General features: G+C 52.4%; 1 protein-coding gene across 3 annotated transcripts in view; it reads right to left on the bottom strand.

Annotated features, from left to right (window-relative positions):
- Positions 1 to 3445: 3445 nt before the first annotated feature.
- The window catches only part of NPR3 (natriuretic peptide receptor 3), a 54790-nt gene continuing 42678 nt past the window's right edge, over positions 3446 to 15557 (bottom strand). For 2 of the 3 annotated variants that reach the window (XM_084881012.1, XM_084881010.1), the window contains exons 4-8: positions 15348 to 15483; positions 9415 to 9509; positions 7441 to 7576; positions 5329 to 5416; positions 3446 to 4344 (exon numbers count right to left, since the gene is read on the bottom strand). In XM_084881012.1, the coding sequence (XP_084737138.1) occupies positions 4233 to 4344; positions 5329 to 5416; positions 7441 to 7576; positions 9415 to 9509; positions 15348 to 15483 (567 nt within the window). In that variant the 3' untranslated portion in view covers positions 3446 to 4232. The remainder of the gene's footprint in view (positions 4345 to 5328; positions 5417 to 7440; positions 7577 to 9414; positions 9510 to 15347; positions 15484 to 15557) is intronic. The other variant, XM_084881011.1, reaches the window with a different exon arrangement.

The raw sequence follows: 15557 nt of genomic DNA, 5'->3' as shown, positions 1-15557 counted from the left end.
AATCTGGGCCCACTCCTCCCGGCACCTGGAAAGCTGTTTTAATCCCGGAGTCTCGCTGCGGGGTGCGCCTGGGGAGGTGTGCGGGAGACCGGCCCCTGGAAACAGAGCCGGGCTTGCTGGCCTCTTAGCTCTTCCCAGCCTAGAAGGCCCCGCACGTGTGGGCGAGTTAAGGTAGGGCTCTGGCTGCCAGCCAGCGGGGGACTCGCTCTGCGCGCTCAGAGCCAGCCTGGGCACCGGCTCCCCGGAGGAGGTGTGGGGTCCCTCTGCAGCCGCTGCCTGCCCGGGCAAGAGCGGACGCCCCTCCGCGGCGGGACAGAGGGTGAGGGGGTGCGGAAGGGAGGAGCGGGAAAACAAGGCAGTTTGTGATTGTACCTTCTGCTCCTTTCAGAGAATCCCGCTCCCCAGTCTTGTGCCGGGTGTGGCCTGCGCTCCTGGCTGAGCCTGGCCCTCGAAGAGGACGGAATCACCGGCTCGCCCGCACTTCCAGAGACACCCCAACAAGACACACCCCGCCTCCTCCCCTCTGCGGCCACCCTGCCCCTCAGACACACCCTGCCCTCCTCCCCTCTGCGGCCACCCTGCCCCTCAGACACACCCTGCCCTCCTTCCCTCTGCGGCCACCCTGCCCTCAGACACACACCCTGGGCTCAGAGAACCTCGCTTTCCCTGAAGAAGGCTGGTCCACCATCAGCTTCCTCAGGGGCCCTGGGCCCAGCGCATCACCCAACCAGCCCCCGGCACGCAGACTGGCACTTGGCTTCCTGCCCGCATCCAGGCAGCGGCTAAGTCCTCTGTGTCCCAGGAAACAGGTATGCGGGCCTTTCCTTTCAGAAACACTCCCTTCATGCACTGCCTCGTATCCTATGTGGTCTCCTACGGAGACTCCCACCAACAGCCGCCGAGCCCTCCCGAGGAGGGGGTGCCACGGGAACCCCCCTCCTGAATTCCTGTCCCTGCGTGAGACCCACACAATGGCCTCCGTCTCACTGCCAGCGGCCTGTCTCGCCCTCCGAACCCCAGCGCCAGACAGAAGGAAAGTGGGAAATTGGGGGCAAAGAGGGCACGGGGGCCTGGAAGAAGGTCATGACCCCGGCAGCCTGGAATAAGGGAGCAGTGTCTGGACATGGAGTCTCAGAATTTCAGGAATTCATCTCCATACACTTCTCCCCTCCCTCTGGGCGATGCTGCTCCTGACTCGCGGGGAGCTGCTTTCAAAGCCAGCGGGGCCGTGTCTGCGGTTCAGGAAGGGGCACGCTGATGGTGTTTCCAAGAAACACGATGTTTACAGGGGATTCCTCGCGGAACCTGCGGTCGGGGTGGGGGAGGGCGCGCCCTCCGTACGGAGAGTGTTTTCTGGATGGAAGCGGTCCTCTGAGTCCAGGCAAACCATCTGAGAAGGTGACAATGATTAGCGTAAAAGCTACACTGGCTCCCAACACTGTGAGCGCACGCGGAAAGGCTATACCTTGACCGGCATCCATGCAGGCCGACGCTGAGCCAGCGGACACTGCCCTCTTTCTAAACTGAACGCCCTGGGCTTCGGGGGAAACTGTGCTCGTATAGAACCGTTTAAGAACCAAAGCCGTTTGCCTGACTGCGTGACAGGCGGCTCCTGGCAGAGGATAAGTGACCAGCTGTCAAAGATGTTGCTTAGCAGATAGGAACTTAACTCCCAAACGACAATCTCCACAGCTCTGGGCCCGGGGTCACCGTGGGCCAAACACCGACACTTTCTGCAAAGGTTTCCAATCGAATGGAGTTTTCCAAAACCTACGAGACTTCAAGGCAGAACAGATGGACGGCAGACATCAGCAGTCCACCTTAAGAGCCCTCGGTCTGCTTTAAGGTGGAAGAGAATGGCATCCACAGATGAGAAACCTCATGATTTCCTCTGCCGTTTTTAAAAGACTGCAATTCTCACTCATTTTTACAATCTTACATGGGGACATGATAATATTAACTTCAGAACTACTCCTCTACCTAAAGTAGAAAGAAAAGGTAGTCGCTTTAGCAGTGTGAGTTAATGGGACCCTCTGTCGATTATGGAACGGTTAGAAACGTTTAGATTCAAAGACTGAAACCAGGTAGAGTGTTTTCCTCCCCCCCCTCCCCCCAAATAAGCACATGGGCTCAGAATCCAATGTCTCTTTACAAACACACGATAAAAGAAGATGAGCATCTCTAAAAGACATGACGAACACCACTGGAAAATAAGAACCAGAGAGAAGTCGGTTCTCCGTTCATAAAGACAAAGTGGAATCGAGCCTCTGCTGTGCAGAGGCCTGAGCTGTTCCTTGCTTCGCTTCTCTGGTTTTCACTTCCCCGGCTCTCTTCCTGCACTGGGATTTCTGGAGCTTGCCTCGCTTGCTTTCTTTTTCCATTCTTTTTTAACTTAGTGCTTTTTCCTTTGCATCCAACATGGAGAACGACAATGCCATTGCTCCAATTGATCATCCTTATTTCTCTGATCACGTTCTCCAGCTGCCTGCATCGCATTTGTAAGCCATAAAGGGGACATGTGCCTCCCCCAGGAAGAACCCATGCCCTTTGACCTTCGGGAGTAGGAGTGACAGGGGCCAGCTCCTCCAGGAAGCCAGGTAGGACCAACTGCCAAGACGCACGCTTCCACGCATCTGCCTCCGCCCTCACCTGTTCGAGCTACGACCTCCGCCACTTCCGAGGAACTGCTCAGACTCCACCATCGGCCTCCCTACACATGGTCTTTCACAGACATTAAGATGATGTCTAAACCTATTTTCCGGATGCTCCAAATGTCATCAAGGACCGAGTGACCTGATTACAAGGCGGGATGCTAGCTAACTCAGCAATGTCCCATTCTGTCCTCACCGTCCATTGTCCCCACAAATCATAAAATGACGGCCTGAATTTAAACCTGGGTGCAATGGAGCAATTCAGTAAAAACTTATTCAACTTTGTCCAAATTCCTTATATCCACACCCACAACCACCGTTATCAGGCTACTGGTGGATGACTACAAAACCCTGTGGGATTAACTGAGAAGGAATAGAGTCGCTAGTTAGATTCCCTCTTTTAACCCCAATCATCACTGTAAATCTTGGTAAAATGCCATGTATTTATCATTTCTGTGTTTACTGTCAAGTTCTAACTCTCTTATCAAGTTCTTCTTGAGGAAAAAGAGCTGCCTCCCCTTATGAAATCCTACTAAATTCTAGTACATTTCCCTCTTGATCCTGAAACTCATCATCTGGCCGGCATTGGAAGGGATCTATATCCCTAAAATAACTTGCATTTAAAACAAGCAAATGAATGTGCTCCTGCAGAGTGCAATCAGAAGACAGGGCTCTGTGATTAAAGCAGCAGTTTGCATTTGGGCCTGGCCAGGGGGAAAAGGACGGGGGGCGGGGGGGGGAGCGGGGAGAGGTTGGGGGGAGAGAAGCATCTTTCATCACTGTTGTACCCATGCTTTTCAAATATAAGTGAAATTTAATCTTCAAAATGAAAAAATAGACACATTATCTAATAGCAAAATATAAGATCAAAATACTTAAAAATAAGATGTTAGTGCGAAATAGGGCTTTGCTTTTTTTACATTTTTAAAAAAATGAAACATTTCAGATTTGCTTTTCTTGTATAAAGCCTCTTATCTCAGTGATAGTTACAACTGTCCAGAGCAGCTTTTAGGAGACACTGAAGGAGACCGGAGGAAATTCCTTCTCCAGAGAGGAAGTCGGGACCTGAATGTATACATTGGACAGGGCCGTCCTCCACTCAGCCCTGCCGGCCGGCCAGCGCTGGACAGAGGTGCGAGCGTTACTTCCCACCTGGAGACTTTTTGTTCCATGTTCCTTTTCTTGGGTGTTCCATTCTTCCTAGGAATATTCTACTTGTAAAAATGATTTTATTCTAGCCATAAAACGTTTCACTTGAGAAAACCCCATTTTTATAGCCTTTGTGTGAAATGCCCCCAAAGCCATCAAGATAGGGAGACACCAGGTTCTCAAACCATAAAGCCAGTCAGTGGGCTCGGCTAACAGGTGACATTATATTCTGGCATTTTCTTGTCCTTAGATGAAAGGCCGTGAGGCATCTGATGGCAGATAACAGTTCCTGAGCTTCTAAAGAAATCTTACAACGAAATGGCTAAATGCTGAAAAGAATGAGTTCTTCAAGAGCACTCCTCCGTTCCATTCAGGTCTTTCATCCCATCAATCTCCCCCAAGAATCTCTGGCCAAGAGAAAAGGCTTCCCTTTTAAGCCACCGAAAAGTGGGATCTGATGGAATCTTCCCGAAGCTCCCGGTGTTTCCCGACATTACTTTCTTCCGGCTGGCTTCGTCTCTCAATGGTTATTCTGTATTTCTTCCTGGGGAAAGGGAAAGGGAATGCAGTAATAAAACCTCCTTTGGCCACACAATACTATGGTTCCTCTCACAAAGCATGCCCCCGGGGCACATCTGGGTCCGGGTTGATAAATGAGAAGTGACAGAGTATGAAACCCGGGTCAGAGATTAAAGCAGAGCGCCCCAAGGCGCCCTGCCCTCATTCAGGGAGGAAAGTTGGCTGCTTTCCGAAATGCCACCGAACAAGCCCTCCCCTTCTTCCCTGGGCGCCTGGTGGGCTCGGCTTGTCTGTGGGGCCACAGAAGCTCCCGACTCCCAGGACGGCCCCAGATAAAGATCGGTTACGTACCCTGAGCCAAGGGAACAGGAATACAATTGTTCCCCCACAGAGCCACACACACCCTGAGCTCCATTTCCAAGCAGAAATGAAGAAATTGTGGTCTCATGGCTTTAAGAATAAGCCACCAACTCAACCACCAAAGATTACAAAGGAACAGGGTGCCCTTATGGTGTGAAACTGTCGGTATCTTGGACACAGAGAAATAATACAATTTTACAAGCCGGGGGGCCTAACCACAGTGGTAACCAAGGACTTTGGGTCTCCAAATACTCAGCGCCCACCAGCCTGAGAGCACGGACCGCTCGGAGCTGCCACCTCCTCTTCAGAAGGTGAAGCCTGAGAACGAGCCAGCTATGTCCCTCTGCCTAGATTCCCTCTCCACGGACACACTGAGTGCGGGGTAGGGATTCGGGTCAGAGTGTCTGTCATCGGAGGAGAGCAGCCTCTGCGGCCCACAGGGCGATGCAGCAGGACCTGGCATGCTAGCCCGCTGGCATGCTAGCCCGCTGATCACCAAACCGCCCTCACCCCCACCCCTAGGGGTTCTTCCCACCACCATGCTTTTGGGGTAAGAGCAACATATGGCTCGTCACAGAAAGGTCATGCAAAGGCAAGTGACAAAGGCAATAATAGAGTGAATTTTTAAACCTTATTGCAAGGTCCTGACCTGAAAAAGTAGAAAGCCATTAGCAGACCAGCTCCTAGTAAGGCCCCCACCACAATTCCTGTGACTGCTGACTCTTCTAGGCCACCTGCTTGAGAGAAAAACAGAGTGTCAGAGTTCAGGGAGAAAAGTCTCATCCTAACCTTTCTTTTTTTGAATGATAAGAGCACATATTTATTTTCCCCATCACATACAGAATATTGGCAGATATTCATCACATACTAGACCATAAAGGATGTCTCAGTACATTTCCATGAAGAGGTGTCATTCAAACCCTGAATGCGTCCATCCTTTCATTCATGGAAAAGCCTGGTTCTCTGGACGGTGTTTCTTGATTTCCCGCTTGAGAACATGTTCCTTTCTTTTTAAGAAGATTCCTAGGGGATCCTGCACGTTTCCTAAGAAGCACTGGAGTGCACACTCGCTGCTACAGGCCAGTGGGAAGAACGCCGGCTCAGCTTCAGATCCAGCCACATTGTGTGAGTTCACAGTCAGAGAGGCAACTGTAGAGACCATGGAGCTGACCATGCGCATTACTCCCCCAGGTGCATGGAGACACGCCAAAGCCTGCAAGCTTTGGTGAAAAATTCACTGGGCTCATTATTGATTGTCTCATTTTCGATTCTTATAAGTGTATTTCTAATATCACATGAACTCACTCATCTAGGGGAAATGATGAACAACATAGCATGATGAACAAGAGCAGACCGGGAGACAAGGAAGCATGGATCAGACTGTCAAACCTCAGAGGGAAGGTAGGGGAGGGTGGGGATAAGGCAGAGAAATTAACCAAAGGACTTGTGTTGCATGCATATGAGCCTAACCAGTGGTCACGGACAACAGGGGGTGTAGGGGCATACATGAGGAGGAGTTTGGGATGGGGATGAGGGAAAGAGGACAAATATGTAATACCTTAATCAATAAATAAAATTTTTTAAGTAATAAAAAAAATAATTAATTTAAAAATAAAACTCTAAAAAAAAAAAAAAAAATCACTGGGCTAACATTCTGTTTTCAGAGGTTCCCTCACCGAAGCCACAGTTTCCTGTCGAAATGCCCTACCTGGCTCTGTGAAAACATGAGCACAGCAGAAACAATCGAGTTCAGGGGTGTCCCGGCTATTATATAAGAACGACAAAGAGCTAGCTTGTCTATGAAGAGTTCAGGGTACAGCCTTCAGTCCACCATCTTGTTTAATTCAGCCCTGAGAGTGCGGTAGATCCCCTTCGTTTTCCATTTGGGAAAAGTGAGGCTTTAAGAAACTCAGGAATGCCCTTTTAGGTCACAAAACCAGTAAGTGACAAGAGTGAGACTTCAGATTCAGGCCCCATAACTCAGAGACCGCGTTCCCACTCACTCCTGCCTCGCTCCCCGGAATCACCGCCTCCGCATGAACACCCCTCAGACGGAAGGCTGCTCCCCACACACAGTGTGCATGCCTCCGTTAGCACCAGGGACCGAGTGGCCCACAGGACCGCTGCTCACTCAGTGCTCCCTCCCTGGCTTATAAAAGGAAGTAGAGAGGTCTTCCGAAGCAGTGATTTCCAACGCTGGTCCTATCTGTGAGCTCCTTATGAGAGGCTCCTCTGGCTTGTGTGGTTATGACAGGCCATTCATCAATAACAGCTTCGACCCTCGGTCCCCAGTTTGTAATCCGCGGGAGTGGAAGGGACCTCATCTGTTTGGCTCTGAGGGGTCGGAGGAAACGGCCAACTTTGGAAGTCAGCATGAGACTTGCTACGCGGGATGAGGAAGTGGACGGCGTCCATTATTTGGTGTCTTGATTTTCTCTAAAATGGGAACTCTCCTACCCAATGCCATTTCCTTCTTCATCTCTCACAGCAAGCCTCCTTCTGATTTTCAGAGTGAGATTACAGTGAGAGTCGGACAAGCAGGGAGAAGGCTTCTGCCAGTTTGGAAACGGTCGGAAGAGAAGAAAGACCTAGAAGCTTCTGGGGAAGGTGGGGCGCCGGTTTGTGAGCTGTTCCTGTGGGTCTGACCGCCTCAGAAGAGAACGCTGAGCTTCCAGAACCCGGGCTCCGGATCACACGTCTAACCCCGCATCGCATCACACCGACCGGCGCCGGGGAGCAGGGGTCCCGCCCCTGAACTTACACGACTTGCAGGGGGCACCGCTGCCGTGCTCCACCAGCCGGGTCTCCTCCAGCCGCAGCTTCAGGGGCCCCCACGGGTACTTGACGTTGGGCCGCATCTCAAAGCGGCCTTCCTTCCCGAAGTAATCGCCGATCACCTGTTCCGGGGCCAGAACACAAGTGCACCAGCTGAGAGGTCAAAGTCACCGTCTCCCCAGGAGGCGCAGGGCCAGGTCCCCCGTTGGCTCCGACCCCAGCAGTGTCTGCGGACTTTGAGAGTCAGATTTACAGCTGCCCGGGTGCCCTGCAGCTGAGCGTCCCTGAGGGAGGACTGTGGCTCCCGAGGCAAGGTGGCCGGTTACACAGGGAGCAGCCATCTCCGATTCCCACTTTTCCCTTGCTGACCCCAGGCTGCTGTCCCCCCACCCCCCCGAGCAGCCCCGTGGCCGGCCCCTCCGAAGGCCCGCGCTCCTGGGGCTGGGAGGCCGGGTCTGCTCAGGCCGGGGGTGCAGACAGGAGCAGGCCCCACACGGCTCAGCGGGCCGCACACGTCCCTGAGGCGGGGATGGCCTTCTCCTGGCTGAGGAGCTACCCTGTTTGCACCCCATTTCCAGGAGGAAAGCTTCTTTGACTAACCCCTCTGGCTCCCAGAAAATCACTGTTCTGTTCTGCTCGGTCCCAGGGTGTCTCTCCGTTTCAGGTTTCAGTGACTGTCCTCGGCTCCTGGGCCCTGATCCAGAGGCACCTCCCTCCCGGGACTTCTCTCTCCTGTCACCAGCCCGCTCCGCCGAGTGGCTGTCCCTTTAGAGGGGTGCAGCCGGCTCCCCAGGCTGTTCACTGACGGGCCCTGAGACCCTACAAAGCACCTCACACACTTTCACCTGCATCCCCACATGACCCTCCCTTACGAATACCGCCAGGCCCAGACCAGGCCACGCAGCAGATTCCACCAGGAACGCTGCATGTCTGTATAATCCTTAGTTATACACTTACTAGAGGCCCGGCACGTGAAATTTGTGCAGGGTAGACTCTCCCAGCCTTGGCTGCCTCCGCAGCCCCTGCTGCTGGGACCCTTGCCACCCCAGCTGCCTCACGGCCCTCAGCCCTGCCCCCTGCTCACACCGCCTTGGCCTGGCATTGCCTGAATCCACCGCCGCACACCCCCAGCTCCCCAGTTCCACAAAGCACCCCCCCACCACCATTGATCGCCTCCCGGCCTGTGGCTGGACCTCCCTCTGCAGGGCGATCACTGGGCGATGGCAGCCCCTCTCCCCTCCCCCGACCAGTCTCATCGTGCCCGCCTTGGCTGGCTGGTGCCCATCGTGCCCGCCTTGGCTGGCCTGGTGCCCGTGCGTGTCATAGCGTGGTCATCTGGACAGTCGTTCTGCTGTTCAGCAGTTTGGTCAATTTGCATATTAACGTTTATTTCTATAGACCATCTAGAGTTCTGTGGTACTTTTCTAGGTCTCATATCATTCGGGGCTCATAATCATGACAGAGCAAGGAAGATCTGATTTCCACGTGACAGCCCAGGAAACTGAGGCAGAGAGCTCCCTCCCAGTGAAGGTCAGAGCCCCGTCTTGGCATCCAGGGCGCTCTTTCCGCTCCAAGATGCTGTCCAGAGACACCACCGGCTGGACATGTTAGCGGTTGTCCAATTTGTAGGCGCCTTTCCCACCCAAACTAATTCCGGCTGTAAGGGAGGAGGAGTACACCGCCGCCCTTCCCCTCTCTCCTCCACGTCCCTCCCGCATCGCAGGACTGAGCCGGGCGTGGCGGCCGCTTAGAAGGAACGATGTCCCCACGTGCGGTAAACGGGGGACTGTTTCTGGAAGCTTCCCTGATCCCTCCACCGACGTGAGCCCCCCTTGGACACTCCAGGCGTGGGGCTCATTCTCATCCGGGGGCTGAGTGGGGGCAGCCATTCGGACTCCGGGAGGAACACATTCCTTGGGACCCTAACCGGCAGGGGAGCGGCCGCGGCCTGCCTGCTTACCTCCTGGGTGCCCGCCTCTGCGTCCGTCATGGCGATCACCGAGAAGTCCCCGTACCGGTCCCCGTTCGTGTCTATGGACACCTGCCCGGCGATGCCTAGGGGGGGACACAGAGGAGCGCCAGGCTGGTTACTGAGAGCCCGGAGCCAGCCACTGCGAGGCCTGGCGGAGGGGCTGGGGCAGCGCCCGCCGGCGCCGGGAGCCTCGGCAGACGCGGGCGTTTGTGTTGGCCGCGGGAGAGACGCTGTAACTCCATCTGCGTCTGCATTCCTAAATTCCTCGCATTTCTCCCTTTGAAAACGAAAAGGAAAGGAAATAAATGACCTTCTTTGAGAAATATGCGTGTGTGTGTGTTCTTCAAGAAGAGTGAGGCTAGTCCTGAAAGCAGCATGCTTACCCCACAGTTTTCTATTAAAGTAAAACGAAAGCCAATTGCCAGGCAGGAGACGTGGAGGTGTGGCCAGTTTCTGGACTTGTCACGGGTTCGTGTTATCACTGGACACGCGTCATCAGAGAAACCCTATTCCATGTGCTCTGCCCCGGACCACGCTAGTGTGCAGTCCAGGGAGCACCTGGTGTGCGGGCCGGGAGCACCTGGTGTGGGCGGGGAGCACCTGGTGTGCGGGCGGGGAGCACCTGGTGTGGGCCGGGAGCACCTGGTGTGGGCCGGGAGCACCTGGTGTGCGGGCGGGGAGCACCTGGTGTGCGGGCGGGGAGCACCTGGTGTGCGGGCGGGGAGCACCTGGTGTGGGCCGGGAGCACCTGGTGTGCGGGCCGGGAGCACCTGGTGTGGGCCGGGAGCACCTGGTGTGGGCCGGGAGCACCTGGTGTGCGGGCGGGGAGCACCTGGTGTGCGGGCGGGGAGCACCTGGTGTGCGGGCGGGGAGCACCTGGTGTGCGGGCAGGGAGCACCTGGCCCAGTCCTGGGAGCTGAGAGTGAAGGAGGAGTTCGTCTTTCTCCCAGTCTTCCTTCGCTTTTCTGTCTCTGTCTGGGGGAGTGTCTTCCGGTTTTATCAAGATCTAACTGACACTCATCACTGAGTGAGCTGCAAGCGTCCGGCTTTGTAAAGCGTAGGCTCACATGTACTGTGAAAGGATCGGCCACTATTCACTGTCCCACAGAGACACCACACACCATTCACTATTGCCCACGTTTTCCCGGTGACGGCCGGGCGTTGGCTGTCATGCTGCCGCGGAGGCAAAGGTGGATGGGACACATTCTCCGCCCAAGAGGGGCGGCCCGAGGAGGGATTCAGCCTGAGGGACCCAGAGGTGTGCACTCGGACCCCAGCTCTCATGCTTACAAGCCCCGAGACCGTGAGCAAGGCCTTTGCCGTGAGACTCTGTCTCTAGGACCAGGAGAGCCCTCACAGTGCCTCCCGGCCACGGGCTGGTGACGAGATGACGCAGGCAAAGCCCTTTCCACGCAGGTTGAAGAGAAGTTGGCTGCTTTCCTCTGTTGTCATCGCCACCATTGCCGGGCCCGGACCTGGGAGAGGACCCCTGGCAGGGCCCGCACCACCGGAGGAGGAGGCCCCGGGGAGACGCCGTGGGGGAAGCCCAGGATCGGGGCGAGCAGCCATCAGAGAGGGCGGGGGTGTCTGAGGCAGAAAGGCTGGCCCTGTCAGCATTTACAGAGGCGCCGACGCTGGAAGGAGGCAGAGTGGCCGTGAGGTTTCTGGGAGAGGGCCCGTGTGCATGGAAGGGCACAGAGAGAAAGGCTGGAACAGAGTGCCGGGAGCACGGAGAGCCCGAGTGCCCACAGGAGAGACTGGATTCACTTTGGCTAGCAACGGTGGCTTATGGCCACAATCAATCCAAGCCAATATGTCTTGTTAGTTGATATTAAATGTCTATTTGTAATTTTCCTTCACTAAATAATAGAGTGCATATATCTATCAGCTACATGCTAAGTCACTAAGGCTATTTATTTTCCTTTATTTCAGACTGTGGCAGAGTTCAGTGTAATTCCTAATTGGTGTTTCCATTGATCTGGTTCTCTCCGGAAGTGAAGTGAGTGTCTGGGCAAAGGGACCCCAGGGGAAAGTTCCATCCTCAAGTGCGGTTTGGAGAGGACAAGTGTTTGGGTTTACTGTCCTCGGGCTGTGGTTTGAAGGCCTGCCGCTTTTTCCAGACTTTGGTCTACTTTGCCAGAAACAGAATGGAGTTACCATTCATCTGGATGTTTTGTCTTCTTAATATAGACTGGTTACAAAGGGTACACCCACCTCAAACTTGTTTATCCTTGACAGACTATAACTTTTAAGTAATGCCATTTAAAAAAAATTTTATATATATATATATATATATATATATATATATATATATATATATATTCATCTCCAAACATATTGGTTATCCAGAAACTTCCTCTATTCTTTTCGGAGGGGTGTGTGACAGTGTGTTCTTTAAGTGTTTTTGCAGAGTGTCCTATGAGACCAGGTGGCCCCGGGATCCCAGCACCTCATTACGCTTGAAGCGATTACAATTCTGCCGAGGAAGGAGGAGAACCCTCAAGGCAGCCGATTAGCAAGTGAGGCCTCACCTGAGAGTGTGGTACCTGAGGTGAGAGGGTCAGGCCGAGGCAGAACTTTCCTGTAGAATTCCTGAGACATCCCCTCCTCATTCCCATGGGCCTGTAGTGGAGCTCAAGGTCAGAGCCACAGTCCTATTTACCTTGTCACTCTGACCTCTCACACAGAGAACAATTTAGCTTCTTCCCGGGCCACGGTTGAGAGTTGGTCCTAGGTTTCTCGGTAATAAAATCTAAATTTGTCAAGTAACATCCAGAGTACTTTTCCCTTAAGAACTTAATGGTCACTTACGGTGACCATTAAAATGAAAATTGGTTTTAAATTTAGAAAGGTTAAAGTTGTTCTTAGACGTCTTTTGGGGGCTCCCCTCAGCTGGTCGCTGCTTCGAAAAGAGAATGGAAACTTACCTTGGCTTCCATTGCCTCTGCGTTTGGAAAAGTGAGATTCTGCGTCTGAGCAGAACTATACAGCTGACTGTTCTAGAACGCATTTCCTACTGCCTGTGTAGACCTGGCCCTAGAATGGAAGATCAAGACGGCCTATGGGAAAATTCAGTTCACGCCCTCTGAATAAAACTGAATCCCAGCCATCCCCTTAGCAACCTCCCTCAGAAGGCCGAGAACAAACGGCCACACCGCATGGTGAGCAATAGCTAAGACCGGGATGTGGCCTACCAAGATTGTGTCCACACACACACACACACACACACACACACACACCAGTTTCTCAGTGTGTTGGGCACAACTTCTGGAAAATTTGACTCTGTCCTAATATGCCCCCTGAACGATCCTTAGTTCCAGCTCCCAGCTAAGGCAGTCTAAGGTTGAGCAAGACAATCCTGGAGGCCTAATTGTTCACGTCCCACAATCTGCCAAAAGTCAATCAGATGTCACTCCAGTTTTGAGTAAGATGTGGCGTTCACGAAGGCCACCAAGGAGCAATGAAACCTACCACTTGTCACCATAGCTAAGGCCAGGACAATGCTAGATGGAACATGACCCCTTTGCACTGCCCCCACCCTCCTAATAATTGAGAACAGAACGAGACAGTGGAGTGGATATGAGTCCCAACTGAAAAAAAAAAAAATGTGTGTGTGCTTCAAATCTAGGCTTGGAAGTACTTGTTCCCATCATTGAAAATGTCCTTAGTTAGATTGCAAATACATACAGGCCTAGCCCCAATGCATTCAAGGACTCAAAGGAAGAGTTAGCATGATGCAAAACTAAAAGGACTCTTGTCAGTCATCAACCAGTCCAACCCCCAAGGTTTAGGTGATGGAGAAGTCCAAGGGCCTGAGGGTGGAGTCCATGACTAGGATGCAGGTTTCCTGGCCCAGCGATCTGTACTGTATGGTAGTGGTTCTCACATGGTACCCATTAGCATACTATGGTTTATTTTCCACACAGCCCCCATAGGAGCTCTTTTAAAGACTCAAGACAGATCATATTCTTCAAACCACTCCGGTGGCTTTCTATCTCACTCAGGGTGGGACCCAAAGTCCTTAGTGCAGCTTCCAGGTCCGTGGGATCGAGCCCCGGCTCCCTCCCTGACTTTGGCTCCTGTTACATGCCTCTCACATGCTGTTTCAGCCTCCTTGCCTGTCTGGGGGCACTCAGAACTGTCCCACAGATACACTCACGGTCTCTGCATTTGCTGCTCCCTCTGGAATGTTCTCTCATGTGCATGATTTCTTTCCTTTCCTTCAGGTCTCTACTCACCTACCACTTACCAGAGAGACCTCCCCTGATCACTCTATTTAAATTAATAGCCCCAAATGACACGTTCTAGCTCTCTGTCCTGCTTTATTTCATAGCCCCTGAAATGGCGTGTCTATTTGTTTATCACCGGTTAACCCCACTACCATGGAAGCCCATATTGTTGCAGGGAATGTCTTTAGCTCATTGCTAAATCCTCAGCACCTTGAACAGGGCCTGGCACACAGAAGGTGCTCAAGAACATTTGATGAGTGAATGAGTGAGTGACTATGAAGTTGATAACTGCAGGGATCGTGTTGGGTCTCGTGTTGATTTTCTCTGTGTGCTGGTGAGGCCAGAGGAAGCCAGCACTCTATACACTGTTGGCAAGAATATAGGCTAGCAGACCTTTCCAGAAGACATTTGTCAATATCTAATGACTAGGGGGCAGTGCATGAATTCATGCATTTTGAACTGTGGGCAGTGAGGCTATGGTGGGCACAGGGTTGGGTCTGGCCTATCATCTGAGCCCCTACCTGGCCCCCCTGCTCGCCTGCTCCACCATCCCACCATGGCAGATGCCCACTATGTTCCTCGCTCTGCTGCCTGCTGCCAACGCCCACCATGTTCTGTGCGCACCCCCTGGTGTTGAGCATGCATCATAGCAACCAGTTGTTTAGTTGTTCCACCGTTCGGTCTATTTGCATATTAGAATTTCATATCTATAAATATCCCACAACTAGAAATATCCCCTGTTGGACATACTCACAGAAATGAGTATGTCTCAAGACACGTAAGATGCATAACAGCAAAAACTATAAACAGCTGGAGTGACCATCAACAGGAGTTGGTTAAAGAAGTTTTTGTACAGCCGTATGGTGGGAAATGATGGAACTATCATTGAAAAATGTGCTGAATCTGTGAGTACTCATATGGGACATTTCTGACATGCAAGATAAAAAAGCTATGATAAGGAATGGTATTCATGGCATGACCCTTTTGTATAAATTTTTCGGATATAATTCAAATGCATATCTGCTGGCAGGAGACAAAATATTTTTAAGCCGAATCACAGGGAATTGTTAATAGTGATCACAGGGTGGGGAGGAAAACTTTCACTTTTCATTTTGTGCCTTCTTGGACTGTTTAAATTCTCCAGCCAAGAATAGTCTCATTCCTGTACAATTTTTAAATGTCAACAGAAGTTGATTGAGTGATGAGAGAATGGGCCATTTTTGTTGTTGTTGTTAAGAAAGCCACAGCTAATAGTCATCATTTAAAAAATAAATAAATAAAAGTGAGGGCTCACCAGACCTGCTCATCATCTCGAACCAGTCAGGTATGAACAGAGAAATGTGTATCTGGGATCTTTCATTTTAAAACTGACTACAGAACTCTTCGCAAACTGGTGGTTTGTTGTGAATGAAGCTTGCGATGAATTTGATTTTAAGAAACATGGAGTTGTTGCCCAACAATCAGAAGCAGATAAGCCACTTGCCATTTCGGTGGGACTCTTTCAAAGCACTTGCACGTGCTTTACCTCATTGAACTTTCACAGCAAGCCTGTGGGCTGGCCTGATTTGGACTTATCATCCTTCCTGCACAGCTGAGGAAAGCAAGGTCCCACGGCTGTGGGAGCGAAACAGAACCAGCAGAGAAGCAGCTCCGTGAGCTTCCCAGCGCCATCGACAGAAACTGACTCCTCACCTTCGAAGGTCCTGTTCCAGGTCTGCTGGATGATCTTGCCGCCGTCCTTCTTGCTGTAGCCGGCCCGGAGCACCTCGTGCAGAGCCAGGGCGTAGAGCAGGATGGCATCATGGAACCCTTCCACGAACATGTTCACCTGGAAGGAAACCCCGGGCGGGTGAGACCAAATGCCGAATGACTCATGTTGAGGAATCATACAAGCGAGTCAAA

The sequence above is a fragment of the Pipistrellus hanaki genome (assembly GCF_964339955.1).
Source record: "Pipistrellus hanaki genome assembly, chromosome: 4".
Lineage (NCBI taxonomy): Eukaryota > Metazoa > Chordata > Mammalia > Chiroptera > Vespertilionidae > Pipistrellus > Pipistrellus hanaki.
This window is presented reverse-complemented; position numbering and strand designations above follow the sequence as displayed.